Source organism: Leptodactylus fuscus, chromosome 1 (genome assembly GCF_031893055.1).
Source record: "Leptodactylus fuscus isolate aLepFus1 chromosome 1, aLepFus1.hap2, whole genome shotgun sequence".
In the NCBI taxonomy this organism is placed as follows: Eukaryota; Metazoa; Chordata; class Amphibia; order Anura; family Leptodactylidae; genus Leptodactylus; species Leptodactylus fuscus.
In genome coordinates, this window is record NC_134265.1 from 33401871 (window position 1) to 33417431 (window position 15561).

Consider the following 15561-nt stretch of genomic DNA (forward strand, 5'->3'; position numbering starts at 1 on the left):
GATTACCGACGCAGATGTGACGCCTACTCTGCAGCCAAAATAACATGTCACCTGTATTCTATGTTTCAGTAAAATCTCAGGGATACCAAATTTATATAGATTTACTAGCTTTTACCCGCGACTTCGTCTGCGGATATTATCCAACGTGTGTGGGATTGTAGAGCTGGTGGTATGAGTTGGGGGTTTGTGGGTGTCCTGCCAAAAACGTATATGCGTGAGTGGGACGAAAAGTAGCCTATCGTTCAATCCTGCCTAGGAACTATGTTTTGTGAAAATTTGACGCAAATCAGTTGAGCGGTTTTTGCGTGATTGAGGAACAAACATCCAAACACACAAACATCCAAACACACAAACATCCAAACACACATACTTTCACCTTTATAATATTAGTAGGATAAAGAAGGTAAGAGAGACCATCATTAGGTCCACAATCTATGCATAGGATAACTCTGACAAAGCATGCCATGTTTATATGCTGGATATGCCTAAACACCAATATAGACATTAGCAGTCTACTGAAGAGTCCCGGATTACCTGGCGGGACGAAATATTTATAGGGATACTATAGGGCAAATATAGGGCTAACTTGGGATTGTCCTTACAAGGACAGAAGCCAATTGTAGGGCTTAAGAGTCTACCAAGGCAAATTAATATTGTTGATTGGCTCCATATTGCTGGTATTACTTTATTACATTATAATACAATGCAATACATAGGGGACCTTGTTCAATAGATTTCATGTTAGCCCTGTGGTAGATCTGCTCCTCTGATGGATACAGATGACCGTGACACCAATATCTGACCAATAACTGTAATTAATTGATAATAATATACAAAGTGAAGCACAATAATAAGTATGAGATCATTTTACTAACATTACAATATATCAAAATCTTATAATTGTGTTATAGAAACATAGAAAGGGTCAAAAATATGAACCAGTAAAAAACCCTACATATTACATTGAGGATGATGGTGGTCGATCTGCACTGTATGATAGACAAATGGATTGTTACCCCCCCCACACACACACACACTTGAACATTGCAAAGCTATAGAGATGGAGATTGTCACTAGGGTCACTTTGGCATGTGTCCTATATGAAGGGTAATAAGGCACGTATACTGTATAATATTATACAATCTGAATCCATAGTAAAGACAGAAGCAGCGACATTCTGGAGGGCCGAAACATCCCAGGGTTCAGGATGAGAAGCCTCCGCCATCTTAATTCTTCTTCTCACAGACCAAACACTTTAGGGTCCACAGAGGACTTCAGCAGCTCATTCCCAGCTCTGACAAACTGATCCAGGGAGGAACCTGGGAAAATAGGAAACGTTCCCTGGTTAGGACCATCAGTAGCATTAGATATGTCAATGGTCACAGCGAGGAGCTCAATCACTGTGACTATAAGAATATTGTGTTATGGAGCCATATTTGTCCCAAATGCAATGTGGACTGGTATTTCTATCTCCATTGCTTTATAGGTTGCAAATACAGATAGGTAATAGGAAATGTGGCCAATAGAAAGGTGTCCGGGAGATTCTCACATCTAAAGCTCCAACGTATCCAAATTACAAATGAAGCCGCTTTATAGACAGTACAGAAAATCTTCTCCTGTTTTGTGCTCAGAGCTCCTTTGCAGACCGATGTGTCCCCACAGTTACAGATTATAATCTGTGAGAATCCTGTATCTGCAGTTATGTGATATCTCCTCATCTTCCTTCTCTTATATAGTCTATAGATTATAATAAAGAGTAGACAGAGGGAGAGTAACCGAACACCACAAGATCAGACCGCACATACTTTGTAGTCTGTAACCATGAAGATACATAACTCTACACAGGTACTGTATACACAGACTGGTAGTAGAGCTTTCTAAGACTATATACAAAACCCCTGCACCCCGAGGCCACCATAGGTCTTGTACACTGACATCATTATTAGGACATGGTCAGGTCTCTGAGATATTACCTGCTTTGGCCCTGAGCCAGGAGACGGCCTTTCCCTCCAGTAATTCCCATTCCTCTCTCTGGTCCAGACAAGAAGCATGGAGCCAGATCACTGCCAGGACCGTCGCCCACACCGAGGGCTCCACATTCTAGTGAGAAATACATGAATTGGAGTAAAATATATTAGTTACATTGTACAAAATGGACATTAGATTGGAGCACACAAACATAAGCCCAGAGTCATATATGCACTGAGACTGCAGATGGGTCACATAGAGAAATAACCCATATACATGGTATATAGTATATTACTTAGGGTGGGTTCACACCTATGCCCGATCTCCGTTATACAGGTTTCCGTCTTCTGCCAGCAGAAGATGGAAACCCGGTATTCAGTGTCTGCCAGTGAGCCTCTTCTGCTCTCCGCGGCAAAAGCATGTGCGACTTTGTGTCCGGTTAAAAAAAAAAAACGGTTTCGCCGCGGAGAGCAGAAGACACTCACGGGCGCTCACCGGTAGACACTTTTCAAACCCATTCAAGTGAATGGGTTTGAAAACTGCCTGCCGGTTTCTATCCCCCTGTCCAGTTTCTCGGGCAGGAAATGGAAACCTGCAAAATGGAGACCGGGCGCTGGTGTCAACCCGCTCTTACTGTGTTTATCTATATCCCCCACCTGCAGCTTCAGTACATATAGGATTATTTAGGCTCTTCAGACCACAGACATATATACTATATCCTGCAGGTTAATAATTAGACAGTATGGCCTGTACTGAGGGTTCACAAATCTTTATTGAGCTACTTATTGGGCACGATAAAAAAAAACAACATTAGAATCCTTGGAAAGTAAAATTTTGAAATCACAAGATCCTGATGGCATTAAGGCCTCTGACGCCTTGGTCAAAGCTGACAGAGTCCCCAGCCTAGTATCGCCGACACGGTCACCAAAATGGGAGAATTAAAAATTGTACACGGGGCCACACAAAAAAAAGACTCCCTATCCATCCCCTTACATGGAAATATAAAAGAAAGTTACGGGTTTAAGAATATGGCGACTTTAAACACAAAATTATTTTTTTTACAAAGTTTTAGATAAGGCACTAGACCTTTAGGGATAGGGACGCCATGACAGGGGGCAGGATTAATGGTCACTGTGAAGAAGCGGGAAAATGAGGGGCGGGGCCAGAGGTGTTTTAAGGGGTTGTTCTGTGTGATGGTTGATGCCAAGGAAGTTGCCCACCCACCCTCCCTTTTGCTTGGGTTTTGCTGGGGATTAGCCTGGGGGTTGTAGGGTTAGAGGCCTTGTGGCCTGTTTAGTAGGACCTCATCTCTGGTATGGGGTTCCTGGTTTGGGGAAGGTTAAAGTGTGGTGTCCCCTTGCTGGGCTTGGGTCCCCGGGGGGTCTCAGGTTTACGTTATGACAGGTCGTGGTAAGACCTGCCCGAGGTGGAGTTCTGCGCCTGGGCAGATTAGTGTTTGGATTTTCCTATCCCCTTGGTGGGTTAGATTTGGCGTTGACTTGCACTTATAAAGGGGTTATTATTTTGTTACTGTTATTACGGGTTTTCAATTTGGGGGTACTTACTCCGCCTGGGTATGGCGTGGTTTGTTGTATAAGAGTTTCATTAAGAACTGTGTTATATGTTAAATAAATCGGCCTATACAGGCCAATTAAATCCAGTCGGTTGTGTGTGTTTTTATTTATTTAGGGGTTCAGGGGTGTTCTAAGTAATAAGCTGGGCACCTAGTAACTTCCGGGAGTGGAACTAAAATTCCTCCTCCCCATGTCATGATTTTTGTTAAGGAGTTAAACTGTAAATAAAACTATATAAATTTGGATAGACATTTCAATCTTGTTAATTTTATGTACAGATGGAAAAGACTAATACGTGATGGCCAATCTTATTATTGGCCAATATTATTCTTGAAGAGGACATACTTCTAGAGACAGATGACACGGAATCCCTATATAAATCTATCGGACATCAATATCGGGTGCAAGCAGTATGATTTTATTTGATAAAGGATCAAGACTTCACGGAGATCATCCTACACTTGTCCAAAATGTATTAACTCATTTTTTTTTTGTGTTCAAAGACCGCTTTTTCTCCAGGCCCACGGTGTTGCTATGAGGGCGGCATGTGAGAGAGTTGTTTATTAACTGTACTGCTATATATTGGGATAACCTCTCGCGAACTGTGACAATACCAATCACACATCACTACAGAGACCTCCATAGAACTGAAATACCAAAACTCCAGGTAAGAGCTATTGATCGGGCCCATTTGGGAAACAGAGGTGAGGACCTGATGACTGGGTTACTAGAGACATAGTCTATCCTACAAATGTTAACACCCAAAGGCTTTAACAAAAAATTGGGCTTTGGGTGTTTTCTGTAGACACATCTGATGGTACCTTGTGTATGGAGTACTTATTGTATATCGGGGTAGGTGTCTCCCCAATACCCCACAATGAGTGCTGCATACACAACTAAGGAAGCCACCATGATGCGGCTCCCCTCTGACCCAGCGGTCACGTTGTCCACCAGGAATCAGAGGCTGCTAAAGCTACTGGGTCCTAGAAGATACAGATCAGCTCAGCAGTCATGGGCAGGAAGCTGTATTCCTCCTGTAACTGGGGCCATATGTATCATACTAAATGGACACTCCTGGATAGGTTGGCACCTATGATTAAAACACAAGCTAAGATTCCCCAAGCACATGGGTCATACCTGATCTGGATTCTTATTACTGATGTCCTGCTGAGATAGTCTCAGTATTGAGGAGAATTCAGGGTTAAGGTTCCAGGAACCATCGGCATTTTGAAGAGAAATCAGCCTGACAACTGGGAGGACCGTCACATCTGGAGGTGGAGCGGAGTCGCAAAAGGCGTCATCCCATAAGGCATCTGTATAAAAAATAATAGTCCAGGTATTACATTACATATTAAGTTGCACAAATTATGTAGTGAAGATTTCAAGTATCAATAACCAGGGCTTGTGGTCCCTCCAATGGACCGATAGGAACAGTACCCTCTACCAAAAGAAAGCACAGTGGGGCATTGCCCTCACTTACCTAGAATATATGCGTTCCCCTTGACAGAGAAGTACCCCCTCCATTCCAATCCATCAAAGGGTTAATTGGCAATGCCCCACTGTTCTTTCCTTGCCCGCATTCTCCACCAAGTTGTTAGGGTTGTCAGTTTTATCAGGTAGATTGTATCTGTCTGTCTTTGTCACCAGTGACAATCTAACTATACTATCTATCTGATAACACGTGACAACCCTGACAACTCTGACAATCTATACAGTATGTACTATAGGTGAAATCTACTGTATATGGACAGATGGATCACTTTGTAAATGCATTGTATTACCTATCTGGTCCTGACCCTAAGTTACAGGTATGATGATTCTCCTGATCTGTAGTCACAATTTTGATAGTGTTTACTGAAAAGATTGGGTCGTGGTACTGCTTGTAATTCAGAGGTGATGGAGTTGTAATACATTTAGAGCTGGGCAATGGAGGGCTCAGACACATACCTTTAGGATGAGGGGTGTCTGATCTCCAGGGACACATATAGAATATTCATCTTTGTCTCAGCATGAGACAGAATAGGGTCATAGATAATAGGGGATTAGTAGAGGAATTGCCAGGTTCACACCGTAATAATACCCACAGTATAAATTGATATGTTGTAGTTTTCGGTATTATGTTTTTTTCTTTCTAATTTGACTCTAGAACATGAGATCATATCATTTTTATAAGATACTAACATACTGTACATGCATTTAATATTCTACTCACGTACGTTTATCAATGCCGACCCCTTTTAGCACAGCAGAACAGTACCGTATATGGCTCGGTCCTGTGTAATACATACATGGACAGACAGTATAGGACTATACATGGCACTGCCATTTAGTCATACCTCCCTAGGGTCATTAGTTTGATAATGTAGATTTTACATACCGATATTTGTGTCACCGGCACAGAACCCCATTAGTTCATCTAAAACAAAAAATAAGAATTAGTGTTGCATTTCTGAGTGTGACATAAGGGGTACTATGTCTCTTTAAAGAGATATCGCCTCTATGAGGACACCTTAAGGCATACAGGGACTTACAGTCCTATGAAAAAGTTTGGGCACCCCTATTAATCTTAATCATTTTTTGTTCTAAATATTTTGGTGTTTGCAACAGCCATTTCAGTTTGATATATCTAATAACTGATGGACACAGTAATATTTCAGGATTGAAATGAGGTTTATTGTACTAACAGAAAATGTGCAATATGCATTAAAAGAAAATTTGACCGGTGCAAAAGTATGGGCACCCTTATCATTTTATTGATTTGAATTCCCCTAACTACTTTTTACTGACTTACTGAAGCACAAAATTGGTTTTGTAACCTCAGTGAGCTTTGAACTTCATAGCCAGATGTATCCAATCATAAGAAAAGGTATTTAAGGTGGCCAATTGCAAGTTGATCTCCTATTTGAATCTCCTCTGAAGAGTGGCATCATGGGCTACTCAAAACAACTCTCAAATGATCTGAAAACAAAGATTGTTCAACATAGTTGTTCAGGGGAAGGATACAAAAAGTTGTCTCAGAGATTTAACCTGTCAGTTTCCACTGTGAGGAACATAGTAAGGAAATGGAAGACCACAGGGACAGTTCTTGTTAAGCCCAGAAGTGGCAGGCCAAGAAAAATATCAGAAAGGCAGAGAAGAAGAATGGTGAGAACAGTCAAGGACAATCCACAGACCACCTCCAAAGAGCTGCAGCATCATCTTGCTGCAGATGGTGTCACTGTGCATCGGTCAACTATACAGCGCACTTTGCACAAATAGAAGCTGTATGGGAGAGTGATGAGAAAGAAGCCGTTTCTGCACGTACGCCACAAATAGAGTTGCCTGAGGTATGAAAAAGCACATTTGGACAAGGCAGCTTCATTTTGGAAACAAAAATTGAGTTGTTTGGTTATAAAAAAAGGTGTTATGCATGGCGTCCAAAAAGAAACAGCATTCCAAGAAAAACACATGCTACCCACTGTAAAATTTGGTGGAGGTTCCATCATGCTTTGGGGCTGTGTGGCCAATGCCGGCATCGGGAATCTTGTTAAAGTTGAGAGTCGCATGGATTCCACTCAGTATCAGCAGATTCTTGAGAATAATGTTCAAGAATCAGTGACGAAGTTGAAGTTACGCCGGGGATGGATATTTCAGCAAGACAATGATCCAAAACACCGCTCCAAATCCTCAGGCATTCATGCAGAGGAACAATGACAATGTTCTGGAATGGCCATCCCAGTCCCCAGACCTGAATATCATTGAACATCTGTGGGATGATTTGAAGCGGGCTGTCCATGCTCGGCGACCATCTAACTTAACTGAACTTGAATTGTTTGTCCAAAATACCTTTATCCAGGATCCAGGAACTGATTAAAAGCTACAGGAAGCGACTAGAGGCTGTTATCTTTGCAAAAGGAGGATCTACTAAATATTAATGTCACTTTTCTGTTGAGGTGCCCATACTTTTGCACCGGTCAAATTTTGGTTTAATGCATATTGCGCATTTTCTGTTAGTACAATAAACCTCATTTCAATCCTGAAATATTACTGTGTCCATCAGTTATTAGATATATCAAACTGAAATGGCTGTTATAAACACCAAAATATTTAGAACTAAAAATGATTAAGATTAATAGGGGTGCCCAAACTTTTTCATAGGACTGTATTAGACCATGCATGTTCTGCTAAGAAACTTCTGGGAAAAAAAACATATCCAAATAAGTCTGCCTTGGTGGAAAAGGGGAAGTTGCTCTAGCTCCACCTTTAGTAAGGACTCTCGCCCAGCAAGAGGCAATAACCTTTCCTTTTGGAAGAGTTATTTAGACTTGGCTTTATTCCCACATTACACCACTAGGTTCATGGAGAGGGGGTTGATGCTTATGCCATTTGTGCCCCTGATCTTGTATCACCCCAGCAACTCTCCTGAAGACATGGGAGGAAGACATGAAGACATGAAAGAAATGTATGTCACCAATATGGCAGAAATACATCTATGTGATAAAGGTGAAGGGAAATTATGGAAACAGCAGAGCTCATAGAGGACATTGAGAGTTGGTAGACTCCCTTTAAACAAGTATCATCCTCCTGCTGTAACTAACACCGAAGGCTGAAAACTGCGGAAAAATCAGTGCAGGTGAGCTGAGGCCGATATAAGCCAATCTCAAGTAGTTTTTGCCAAGGCGCCCTACAATAGCTCACAGTGCAGAATTTCCTGTAGGTGTTTTGTCCTCTATATCGCTGGTCTATGTCTGGATGTTGAATCAACACAGAAGACTGAGTTAAAGGAGAAGCTGAGGAAAATATAGAAGACCGTACCTGGATTGGGTTCTTGAGCAGTCAGGGCCGCACCTGCTCTGGGCATTGCTGAATAGGACATAAATTGTGAAGCTGGACCTGTGAAAGGAAAAGCAAATGATTAGAAGTTGGAGAACATCACTCAATACATTACACATTCATCTCTGTATTGTGATCAATCACATTGTATACATACATTTTTTGTAAAAAAAAAAAAAAACTCAAACAAATATTTCACAATGTAATGTTTCCCCTATAAACAGCGCGCCCTCTTTCAATTCTATGGTTTCATATATCAGGACATGGTTTAAAGAAAAAACAAAAAACATTTGGTCCTTAGAAGGTCTTAAAATTAGGTAAATCCAAACTGAGACGATAAAGTACACCATGTCATCGTTTCTTTAACAAAAACAAGGCCTCATAGGTCTTCACCTTCCCCAGCTTAATATATATACTCGAGTATAAGCCGACCGAATATAAGCCGAGACCCCTAATTTTACCACAAAAAAACTGGGAAAACGTATTGACTCGAATATAAGCCAAGGGGGGGGGGGGGAGGGGGGGAGGGGAAATGCAGCAGCTACTGGAAAATTTCAAAAATTAAAATTGCCAGAGTTTTTGGGGGCAGTAGTTGCTGGGTGCTGGGGTAGGGGAGGGGGTGTTTTGGTTGTCTGTCTGCCCCTTCCCTGAGCTTTAGGACTGGGGATTTTTACCCCCACTTGGAATTCAGCTTGACTACAGCCTGGCTGTATATAGGGGATCTGCAGTGCTCCTATTAACCCCTTCCCGACGGAACAGGAGCACTGCAGATCCCCTATATTCAGCCTGGCTGTAGTCAGGCAGAATTCCAAGTGGAGAGAAAAAAAACCCAGTCTTCAAGCTCATGAAAGGGGCAGACAGACAACCAAAATGCCATCTCCCCCTTCCCCAGCACCCAGCAACTACTGCACCCCAAACCCCCATCAACATCAATCTAGTATTTATCCCCTATCCTATGGATAGGGGAAAAATACCGTATTTTCCAGACTATAAGACGCACTGGACTCTTACAATGGAGATGCTGGAGCTAATGCCAGGCATCAAAGACCTCCCCCCCCAAAAAAAAAAAAAAGATTAAAATGCATCTCTGCTGTAAGAGTTACAGCGGAGACCCGGTTGCTATGGTGTCTGCTCTGCAGCAGAGCGACCACCATTATACTAAGGGTTGGTTCACACTAGCGTATATATTCCGTCCGGGGAGAGTCCGCAAGCGCTATGCTGTCAAAGCGCACGGATCCCATAGACTATAATAGGGTCCGCGTGCTTGCTGCGCACTGCCTGCACAAAGATTCGTGCGGGCCATCCGTGGCAAGCACAAGGACCTCATTATAGTCTATGGGGTCCATGTGCTTTAACTGAACATTGCCTGCAGTTGCGATTGTATTCAGTCCAGGGGAGGATCCTCATGCGGACTCCCCCGGACAGAATACATAAACTAATGTGAACCAGGGGTTAGATGAGTGGGATGGCGCTTCAGTGTGTGGTGGAGGCGGCCGCTGGAGCAGTGCCGCTGCTGATAGGTGAGTGGTGAAGCAACGCTGTCTCCCGGGCCACCCCAAGTCATCTCTCCCTGACTATGAGTATAAGCCGAGTATAAAAACTGTGCTGAAAAACTCGGCTTACACTTGAGTATATACAATATATATATATATATATATATATATATATATATATATATATTGTCAGGGTCTGAGGTTGCGAGGTGGGGTGGAGTAGACACACAAGTCCAGATTCTTTAGTCCAAAAAGGTAGAGTTTTATTGTTACTCCACAAGAAACAGTGCAGCAAAAAAATAAAAATAAAAAAACAATCCAAACTAAATCCCTGCCCGGCTAGACTCTAACTACACACATAAATAGGTTACCTCACCTATAATAGCAGATTCAATAGCAAAATTGAATGGTACAAGACACAGCTCCCACAGTGTGACCTTCCAGCTGGCCCTGCCTCTGTCCAAAGTCTTGCTGCTGGAGCTGACCTATTAAACCTCCCTGATGGGGACAATCCACAGCAGCTGATACGCTGCAGAAACATCCATAATGTGTGGACTGGAGGGGGTGTGGAATGACAGGTCCCACTGCCAATCCTACCTGCCATTCCTAAAAAATCCAGCCCAGTACTGTGCATGTAACAAAATGCTCAGCAGACAAAAGCTGTCTGCTGAGAACAAGTCATTCCTGGACTTCCTCTCATCTTGCCCACCTGAGTAGTCTGGGCAAGATGTACACCTCCTCCATTATTTTGCCAGCCATTGGCTTACTATATATATATTGTAAGGTTGTGAACCTAGAGGGCGCTGTAGAGCGACCAAAAGCAGGGTTAAAAAGGACTCTGACCACTCCTATGAGAGAGAAAGGGGCTCCACTCCAGAGGGAGGGTACACAGCAGGAGAGTGCTGCTGGTGGCCTAGACTAGTTGGAGACAGACAGGCGGTTTGTCCCAAGAAGACTGGAATCCAAAAGGGGCTCAACTCCAGAGAGCGAGTGATGCTGCTAGTGGCCTACAAAAGCAGGTGCACTGTGGACCAGATGGAGAAAAACCTCAGATTATCTTGCCCCAATAGATTAGTGAGGGTACAAGAAGTGAGGTATTGCCCTGTGTGTGGGCTAGGCTGTTTGTTGTTTTTGTTCCTGTTGTAAGCTGAATGAAGCCACTTATTTTGCTTTACATCACCTGATCTGCTGTTTATTTGGCACCCAGCGCCACCAACACCTCTGTAAATCCAGGAACACCGCTTACCTTTGATGCTAAATTACCCCCAATTGTCAATATATATATATATATATATATATATATATATATATATATATATATATATATATATATAGTAAGAAAGTGACAGGAAAAGTCCTGGAAGGACGCTATATCTCCCCCAGAGTCCTCTCATATGTGTGGTGAGTGAGGGCTTCATATAGCTGTAGTAAGGCATCTAGCAGTTTAACCTCTCCTCATCCTACTGCAGGAAGGAGCCTTCATGTACAGGTGGGAGCAGTTAGGCCTAATCACAGGCCTATAAAGCCTCTCAAGACTTCAGTCCTGGGCAGTTCCTGGGGGAGAGTGGTGGAGCCAGGTCCTGTCCAGCCAAACTGATATCTGGTGAGACCAGTGGGTGCTCCACAGCTTGTATTTTGTTGATTTGTTTTGTCCGTGTGGTTGAAGCAAGCCAAAAGTATAGACAGAGTGCTTCTGTATAGTTAGTCGCCTAGCCGGGCAGGTATTTGTGTTTGTTTTTGCCTGAAGTAAAGGCCTGTTTATTTTGTTTGCCAACACTTTAAACTTTTTGTTGCCAAATAAACACACAGGGCTAAACCCTGTTGAACTGATTTTGGTGTCTGTCTCTGACTGTCTGGGTCCGCTGCTGCTACCGCTGAGCTTACCTCCCCCACATTTGGTGCTTCGGATGCGGGCAAGCCCAGTTTAAAACAGCTCTTAAAGAGACAGATACCTTCTTTTTTTTTTCTCTCGCTCTATCACCGGATGTCCTGGGTGAAGGCGGTGGTAGAACAAAAGACGAACGCTCCCGCAATGGAAGACCTGGTTAAGTTGCTTGGACAGGCCCAGGTGGATGCTGAGAGGCGGCAACAGCGTGCAATGGAGGCCTCTGAAAAATGGCAACAAGAAATGAATCTGATGTTCATGAAGCAGTTGACTGCGTTAAGTGAGACCTTGGCTGCACAAAAGCCGGGGAGAGAGTCTTCTGCTGAGTCCCGGGAGGTGAGACCCACTGCTCGAGCTGCTGTACAGAGTTCGCTACAAAAGATGACATCCACAGATGACGTGGAAGCGTATTTACATGTCTTTGAGCGGGTTGCCGAACGGGAAAAGCTGCCAAGAGAACAGTGGGCAGATGTCGTGGCGCCCTTTCTAACCGGAGAGCCACAGAAGGCATATTATGATCTGTGTGAGACAGACGCCAGGGACTATACCAAGCTGAGGGGAGAAATCCTAGCCCGACTTGGAGTAAACATGCATGTACGAGCCGGAAGGGTACATCAATGGACTTTTTCTGAAAGCCTCCCGCCCAGGTCTCAAATGCATGATCTGGTCTACCTGGTGAAAAAGTGGCTCCAGCCAGAAGAAGTGTCCCCTGCCAAGATGGTGGAACGGGTAGTGCTGGACAAGTACACCCGCTCTCTTCCTCCTAAAATCCAACGCTGGGTTGGCCAAGCAGGGCCCACGACGGCAGAGGAGCTGGTTTGCCTGGTGGAGAGATATCGGGCTACTGAGGAACTCCTCCAGACACCCTCCCGACCAACCTCCCCGAAGTCTGGCAAGATCATACCCACCAATAGGGGTGTGAAGAGGATTGGACTGGAAGGTTGTATACCTGGGGAGCAGGCAGCCGGAACCGTGTTCCCTCGATTCAAAATGCAAAATGGCAACCAATCCCATTTACGGTGCTGGCGGTGCCATGAGATGGGACATGTGGCTGCACGTTGCCCTCTGACCAGTGAGCCAATGGACTGTAGCAGTGCCCGGCGAGTCTCGCTGTTTTCTCAACCTGCCTGTTTAGCCGAACTGCCGACTGATGAGCATCCCCAAATTTGTGTGGTAACTGTGGGAGGACAGTCTGTGTCTGCTCTTATGGACTCTGGTAGTGTGGTGACCCTGGTACGTGCAACTGTAGTGGACCCTGCCCAATACATTGGGCATACGGTGGGGGTCTTGTGCATCCATGGTGACGTCAGAAAGTACCCAATAGCCGAGGTCCCATCGAGACTACCTGTGGGGTAGTCAGTCACCAGGTCGGTGTAGTTCAGAGTCTGTTCCACAGTGTCATTCTTGGAAGAGATTTTCCTGGGTTCTGGAGCCTGTGGAAAAACCAAGATAAAGAGCAGGATGGGTGTGAAAGGTTGCCGAAAATGGATCCTGAACCTTTCGACCCGGACTGTGGTGGGCCAGCAATAGCCGCTGTCCCAGAAGAAACTAGCTCGCCTCTTACAGTGTTAGCTGGTGACACTGAAGGTCAGCGGGAGGTGTCTGACCTACCAGAACTTGAGGTGTCCCATGACAATTTTGGTACTGCCCAACTCAGGGACCCACACTTGTCTCGGGCATGAGAAAATGTAAAGGTGATAAATGGTCAGTCCCAATATCCAGGGGCTGATCAAGAATTTCCTTATTTTGCTATGAACCAGGATTTACTGTATAGGGTAAGCAAAATAAGAGATAATGTTATTGAACAATTGTTGGTACCCCAAACCTTCCAAAAAGTGGTTCTAGACTTAGCCCATAAGCATACACTGGGAGGACATTTGGGGTATGAGAAAACTAAAGAACGTATATTACAACGTTTCTATTGGCCGGGGGTGGACAGACATGTACGAGACTACTGTAGCTCCTGCCCAGTGTGCCAATTGACTGCACCAGTCTCCCACTTCAGGAGTCCATTAGTACCCCTCCCAATTATAGAGGTGCCCTTTGAGCGTATAGCTATGGATTTGGTGGGACCACTGGTGAAATCTGCTAGGGGACATCAGTACATATTGGTCGTAGTAGATTATGCTACCCGGTACCCTGAGGCCGTGCCCCTCAGACATACCTCAGCAAAACTAATTGCAAAGGAGTTGTTTTATAGGTTTTCCCGGACTGGTATCCCTAAAGAGATCCTGACGGATCAAGGTACCCCCTTTATGTCCAAAATTACAAAGGAAATGTGTAAGCTCCTGGGTATTAAGCACTTGAGAACCTCTGTCTACCACCCCCAGACTGATGGCCTAGTTGAGAGGTTTAATAAGACCCTTAAAGGAATGTTGAAAAGGGTGGTTAGCAAGGATGGTAAGGACTGGGATTGTTTGCTGCCATATTTAATGTTTGCCATCCGAGAGGTACCCCAGTCCTCCACTGGATTCTCTCCCTTCGAGCTAGTGTATGGAAGACATCCAAGGGGTCTATTAGATATTGCTAGGGAAACGTGGGAACAGGAACCCACTCCCTACCGTAGCGTTATACAGCACATAACCCAAATGCAAGACCGAATTACCGCGGTAATGCCAATCGTAAAGGAGCACATGGAGCATGCTCAGTTGGCACAAGCCCGCGTTTATAACAGAAAGGCTCAGCTCAGATCCTTTAACCCAGGTGACCGGGTGTTAGTGCTCGTGCCCACTGTAGAGAGTAAATTTCTAGCCAAGTGGCAAGGTCCGTATGAGATAATTGAAAAAGTGGGAAATGTAAATTACAAGGTCTTCCAACCAGGCAGGAGGAAACCTGAACAGATCTACCATGTGAATCTGTTAAAACCCTGGAAAGAGAGGGAATCCTTGTCGGCCCTAAGTACCCCTAGAGAGATTGCCACTAAAGTCAGAGGTGCAAGTGGTAATCATTGTCCTGATGTACAGATAGCGGTGACTCTGTCTAAGGTGCAGACACAAGAGACAAAGGAACTTATACAAAGAAACACTGATGTACTTTCTGAGACACCTGGGCGTACTAATCTAATAGCGCATGATATTGTAACCGAGCCGCAGGTACGAATCAGTCTGAAGCCCTACCGTGTACCTGAAGCTCGTAGACAGGCCATAACAAAAGAGGTTAACAATATGTTAGCTCTTGGGGTCATTGAAGAGTCAAAAAGTGCGTGGTCAAATCCTATTGTCCTGATTCCCGAACCCAATGGTACAATCAGATTTTGTAATGACTTCCGTAAATTAAATGAAAATTCAAAGTTTGATGCCTATCCGATGCCCAGAGTAGACGAGCTGATCGAGAGGTTAGGGACTTCCAGGTATTTCTCTACTCTCGATCTAACAAAAGGGTATTGGCAGGCGCCGCTTACGGAGAGTGCTAGAGAGAAAACTGCATTTGCCACCCCAGATGGGCTCTTCCAGTATGTAACTATGCCATTCGGTTTACATGGTGCTCCCGCCACCTTTCAACGGTTGATGGACAAAATCTTCAGGCCACATCGCAGGTATGCTTCAGCCTACCTTGACGATATTGTCATCTTCATCCCTGACTGGGGGAGCCACTTGCCGAAGGTCCAAGCGGTACTAGATTCGCTTCGGGCAGCCGGATTAACTGCTAACCCCAAAAAGTGCACTTTGGGCCTTGAGGAAGCCCGATATTTGGGGTACACAATAGGAAGAGGAGTAATCAAACCCCAGGTGAATAAAGTAGAGGCTATCCAGAATTGGCCCCGTCCCGTAAGTAAAAAGCAGGTGAGGGCTTTCCTGGGAATTGTGGGGTACTATAGGAGGTTCATACC

The 15561-nt window shown here is 44.4% G+C and overlaps 1 protein-coding gene across 2 annotated transcripts in view; it reads right to left on the bottom strand.

Moving 5' to 3' along the window:
* Positions 1-933: 933 nt before the first annotated feature.
* The window catches only part of LOC142198396 (von Willebrand factor A domain-containing protein 5A-like), a 61241-nt gene continuing 46613 nt past the window's right edge, over positions 934-15561 (bottom strand). The window contains exons 16-21 of one of the 2 annotated variants that reach the window (XM_075269428.1): positions 8337-8414; positions 5920-5958; positions 5759-5815; positions 4680-4855; positions 1974-2100; positions 934-1319 (exon numbers count right to left, since the gene is read on the bottom strand). In XM_075269428.1, the coding sequence (XP_075125529.1) occupies positions 1240-1319; positions 1974-2100; positions 4680-4855; positions 5759-5815; positions 5920-5958; positions 8337-8414 (557 nt within the window). In that variant the 3' untranslated portion in view covers positions 934-1239. The remainder of the gene's footprint in view (positions 1320-1973; positions 2101-4679; positions 4856-5758; positions 5816-5919; positions 5959-8336; positions 8415-15561) is intronic. The other variant, XM_075269436.1, reaches the window with a different exon arrangement.